The sequence below is a fragment of the Arachis stenosperma genome, chromosome 2 (assembly GCF_014773155.1).
Source record: "Arachis stenosperma cultivar V10309 chromosome 2, arast.V10309.gnm1.PFL2, whole genome shotgun sequence".
Classification (NCBI taxonomy): domain Eukaryota; kingdom Viridiplantae; phylum Streptophyta; class Magnoliopsida; order Fabales; family Fabaceae; genus Arachis; species Arachis stenosperma.
The window spans coordinates 104,788,837-104,794,269 of record NC_080378.1 but is presented as its reverse complement, the minus strand read 5'-3'; the positions used below and the strand labels follow the sequence as shown (position 1 = coordinate 104,794,269).

General features: G+C 39.1%; 1 protein-coding gene across 1 annotated transcript; it reads left to right on the top strand.

Moving 5' to 3' along the window:
* Nucleotides 1-4,274: 4,274 nt before the first annotated feature.
* Nucleotides 4,275-5,189, top strand: LOC130963359 (uric acid degradation bifunctional protein TTL-like). The gene is made up of 4 exons (XM_057889483.1): nucleotides 4,275-4,433; nucleotides 4,561-4,662; nucleotides 4,767-4,881; nucleotides 5,026-5,189. Exons 1-4 carry the CDS (start codon nucleotides 4,275-4,277, stop codon nucleotides 5,187-5,189), a joined length of 540 nt encoding a protein of 179 aa, XP_057745466.1.
* Nucleotides 5,190-5,433: the final 244 nt, after the last annotated feature.

The window sequence follows — 5,433 nt, the reverse complement described above, 5'->3', positions numbered from 1 at the left end:
ATGAAGTCATTATTATGGCACTGGTTGAATCCACAACTCCGTTCAACTAACCAGCAAGTGTACTGGGTCGTCCAAGTAATAAACCTTACGTGAGTAAGGGTCGATCCCACAGAGATTGTTGGTATGAAGCAAGCTATGGTCACCTTGTAAATCTCAGTTAGGCAGATTAAATTGTTTATGGGTTCGAAAATTAATAATAAACAGAAAATAAAAAGGGATAGAATACTTATGCAGATTCATTGGTGGGAATTTCAGACAAGCGAATGGAGATACTGCATGCTCAAGGACGCCTGTTATTCTCCTGCTTCAACTCAATCCTTCTTAATCCTTTCCATGGCAAGCTGTTTATAGGGGTTCACCGTTCAACGATGGCTACTTTCAATCCTCTCGGGAAAATGGTCCTCTGCGGCTGTCACACGCATGGCTAATCGTCTGGAGGCATCACCTGGCCGAAGGCTACATCCCATCCTCGCAGTTAAAACTACGCTCACGCGCTCTGTCACAGCACGGCTAATCACTGGTTGGTTCCTGCTCCTACTGGAATAGAATCCCTTGATTCTTTTGCGTCTGTCACTAACGCCCAGCACTTGCGAGTCTGAAGCACGTCACAGTCATTCATTACCGGAATCCTACTCGGAATACCACAGACAAGGTGAGACTTTCCGGATTCCCAGGATCCTACTCGGAATACCACAGACAAGGTGAGACTTTCCGGATCCTCATAAATGCCGCCATCTATCTAGCTTATACCACGAAGATTCTGTTGGGGAATCTAAGAGATACACATTCAAGCTCTGTTGCATGTAGAACGGAAGTGGTTGTCAATCACGTGCGTTCATAAGTGAGAATGATAATGAGCATCACATAATCATCACATTCATCATGTTCTTGGGTACGAATGAATATCTTGGAATAAGAATAAGATAGAATTGAATAAAAGAAAATAGAATTGCATTAATACTTGAGGTACAGCAGAGCTCCACACCCTTAATCTATGGTGTGCAGAAACTCCACCGTTGAAAATACATAAGTGAAAGGTTCAGGCATGGCCGAATGGCCAGCCCCCTTAAACGTGATCAATAGCCTCTTAGGATGAAGAATAAAACAAAACTGAGACCAAAGATGTCTAATACAATAGTAAGAGGTCCTATATATACTAGACTAGCTACTAGGGTTTACATGAGTAAGTAATTGATGCATAAATCCACTTCCGGGGCCCACTTGGTGTATGCTTGGGCTGAGCTTGATCTATCCACGAGCTGAGGCTTCTCTTGGAGTTGAACTCCGAGTTATGACGTGTTTTGGGCGTTCAACTCCGGATCATGACGTTTTTCTGGCGTTTAACTCCAGACAGCAGCATGTACTTGGCGTTCAACGCCAAGTTACGTCGTCAATTTCCGAATAAAGTATGAACTATTATATATTGCTGGAAAGCCCTGGATGTCTACTTTCCAACGCCGTTGAGAGCGCGCCAATTGGAGTTCTGTAGCTCCAGAAAATCTATTTTGAGTGCAGGGAGGTCAGATTCCAACAGCATCAGCAGTCCTTTTGTCAGCCTTTTTCAGAGTTTTGCTCAAATCCCTCTGATGAGCGGATAATTTATACGCTTTTTGGCATTGTTTTTAGGTAGTTTTTAGTAAGTTTAAGCTACTTTTAGGGATGTTTTCATTAGTTTTTATGTTAAATTCACATTTTTGGACTTTACTATGAGTTTGTGTGTTTTTCTGTGATTTCAGGTAATTTCTGGCTGAAATTGAGGGACTTGAGCAAAACTCTGAAAAAGGCTGACAAAAGGACTGCTGATGCTGTTGGAATCTGACCTCCCTGCACTCAAAATAGATTTTCTGGAGCTACAGAACTCCAATTGGCGCGCTCTCAACGGCGTTGGAAAGTAGACATCCATAGCTTTCCAGCAATATATAATAGTCCATACTTTATTCGGAAATTGACGACGTAACTTGGCGTTGAACGCCAAGTTCATGCTGCTGTCTGGAGTTAAACGCCAGAAAAACGTCATGATCCGGAGTTGAACGCCCAAAACACGTCATAACTCGGAGTTCAACTCCAAGAGAAGCCTCAGCTCGTGGATTGATCAAGCTCAGCCCAAGCATACACCAAGTGGGCCCCGGAAGTGGATTTATGCATCAATTACTTACTCATGTAAATCCTAGGAGCTAGTTTATTATAAATAGAACTTTTTACTATCATATTTTCATCCTGGATTGTATTTTGAATCTAGTGATCACGTTTTGGGGGCTGGCCTCTCGGCCATGCCTGAACCTTTTACTTATGTATTTTCAACGGTGGAGTTTCTGCACACCATAGATTAAGGGTGTGGAGCTCTGCTGTACCTCAAGTATTAATGCAATTCTATTTTCTTTTATTCAATTCTATCTTATTCTTATTCCAAGATATTCATTCGTACCCAAGAACATGATGAATGTGATGATTATGTGATGCTCATTATCATTCTCACTTATGAACGCACGTGATTGACAACCACTTCCGTTCTACATGCAACAGAGCTTGAATGTGTATCTCTTAGATTCCCCAACAGAATCTTCGTGGTATAAGCTAGATAGATGGCGGCATTTATGAGGATCCGGAAAGTCTCACCTTGTCTGTGGTATTCCGAGTAGGATCCTGGGAATCCGGAAAGTCTCACCTTGTCTGTGGTATTCCGAGTAGGATTCCGGTAATGAATGACTGTGACGTGCTTCAGACTCGCAAGTGCTGGGCGTTAGTGACAGACGCAAAAGAATCAAGGGATTCTATTCCAGTAGGAGCAGGAACCAACCAGTGATTAGCCGTGCTGTGACAGAGCGCGTGAGCGTAGTTTTCACTGCGAGGATGGGATGTAGCCTTCGGCCAGGTGATGCCTCCAGACGATTAGCCATGCGAGTGACAGCCGCAGAGGACCATTTTCCCGAGAGGATTCAAAGTAGCCATCGTCGAACGGTGAACCCCTATACACAGCTTGCCATGGAAAGGAGTAAGAAGGATTGAGTTGAAGCAGTAGGAAAGTAGGCGTCCTTGAGCCATACAGTCTCTCCATTCGCTTATCTGAAATTCCCACCAATGAATCTGCATAAGTATTCTATCCCTTTTATTATTTCTTCTTTTTATTAATTTTCGAAACCATAACCCAATTTAATCTGCCTAACTGAGATTTACAAGGTGACCATAGCTTGCTTCATACCAACAATCTCTGTGGGATCGACCCTTACTCACGTAAGGTTTATTACTTGGACGACCCAGTACACTTGCTGGTTAGTTGAACGGAGTTGTGTTCACTCGTGCCAATTTCAAATTCCATAATTTTACAAGGAGTGCAACTTAAAGAATATGGATCACAATTTCGTCCACCAATACCTCATCTAATATAAGAAGTTATGCAGCATGCGTGACAATAGAGTGGTTGTTGGTAGTGTTCCATATTATGGAAAATTGTGGATATAATCAAATTGAATTACAGCTGCCATTTCACAGTGTTTTTGTTCAAATATATTTGGGCTGGTACAACTACCAGTAGAGGCATCAAACAACTCCATTTGGGTCTTACTAGCGTTAATTTCACTCGTCTGATACACACCAGTGATCAAGAAGATGATGAACTGTAGATATTGGCATCGGAAGCTCATCTCATATACTATGTGCATGATGAAGTAGATAAAGAATGAAGTGTAGTGGTTCATGTAAAACCATGAGACTTGTATGACATGGGAGGAGAGAATAAAGAAGTTGAAGCTACTTTTTCTCCATAGTCAGGGTTGAACATGTCAGTGGCAGGTCACATCGGTGATTTACAGTTGACAAGGGACAATGATATAGAAAACCCAACAGACGATGTTTCTGAAAATTTCGATGATGTGGCATAATGGAAATATGGAAAATGTGAACTTCATTTATAGAGAATCTGTGTGTGAGTAATAAGTTCAATAGTGTTAACAATGCACGTAGTTTGCTAGTTACATTACTATCTGTATTTTCGTATTTCGGTTAAGTCTTTACTGAATTATTGGTTTTCATGAATAAAAGTAGTTTTCCTTCAACGTTTGCTGCTAGCAAAAGTTAGTTTACAATTAAGTATTAATGTCGTCATTATTGTTGTTCTTAATTTCCAGTGAAAATAATCATAATATCGAGTAAATCATTATCAATTTCAACATTGTTACGACTAATCAATATAGTCAACATAAAATGGTGGTGTAACAAGACAAATAAAAACGGAAGAATTTTCATCATGCTGTGCAAGCACAATATTAGCTAACGAAATGGTTATGACCTCTCCATTCTTTTCATTGGAACATGCAATTACTGTTGCTAGAGACATATGGTTCCGTAAGGTGAATGTTAGTTGTTGGTTGGAGACAATATCAACACGATCTTGTTCTAACCAATACTTGAAAATGGCAAACGAAGTTACTATGCAGGTTTGTTCATTAGGCATACCCTTAAAAACTTGTGTTAAACTATATTTAAATAATATATATTTTAAGTTCATATATGGTAACAAATTCGCTGCAATAATGGTTGTTACGTTATCGCTCAAATTTGTAGGAACTTCATGAATGGGGATCAATGTACGAGAAGAAATTTAGATATGTTTTTGTGACATGTGCATCTGGTAAGACCTTTGAAGACATACTTGCTAAATTAAAGGTTAAAAAAAATATCTAACATAGAAAGTGCATCATAGAGAAATAGTATGCTTTACAAAAAAGACCATGAACTATACATTTTTTATGATGTAGATGCGCTTTTAGAAACACGATGTTGTTGAGTTGAATATTGCTTCAAAAGAGGAAATGAAGTATATAGAATTGCATATTACAGAGTTTCTTTCCAAGAAATCTGCCCAAACTACCGACAAAGGAGATGGTAATTGTATTTTTTTTTGTTTAGTTTAAAGTTCCCTTACCATGTTAACGCACATTTTTTTTCTTAATTACTAGCTAATGACCTGGGAGTTATCATTTTCTTCTAAGTAGACTTAGATTGTTGTATACATGTTGATATTTTCAGTGTCAGCTGAATATTCAGGTGAAATAGTTAATGACACTCTAGATGGGGTAGAAACTGATTCAGAAGACAATTTAGATGATATCTCCTCCGGTGGAATTGACATCTCCAGGAAGTTTGAGCTCAATAAGGTTCTGGAAGAAGACAATGAAACTTTATACACCTAATAAAGACAAGATGATAAACATGCTACAAAAAAGGCTTCAATTTGAACAAAAAGCTATGGTTTGAAGATGACTTATCAGATCCTTTATCATGTGAAGGCTGCAGATTTGTGACAGAGTATTTTTTGTCAAGTCAATACAATGTTGAACAGAAATTTTGACTCGTAACATGTTTGTCTACAATTTTGATCTTATGCTTTATTGAACCTTGTTTTGATTTTATAAATTCAGACATTGAATAATTTTT

Coding starts and splice junctions, on each gene's coding strand:
- LOC130963359 (XM_057889483.1), top strand. CDS start 4,275: ATGGTTATGACCTCTCCATTCTTTTCATTGGAACATGCAATTACTGTT. Junction 4,434..4,560: donor CAAACGAAGTTACTATGCAG/GTTTGTTCATTA, acceptor TCAAATTTGTAG/GAACTTCATGAATGGGGATC. Junction 4,663..4,766: donor ACATACTTGCTAAATTAAAG/GTTAAAAAAAAT, acceptor ATGCGCTTTTAG/AAACACGATGTTGTTGAGTT.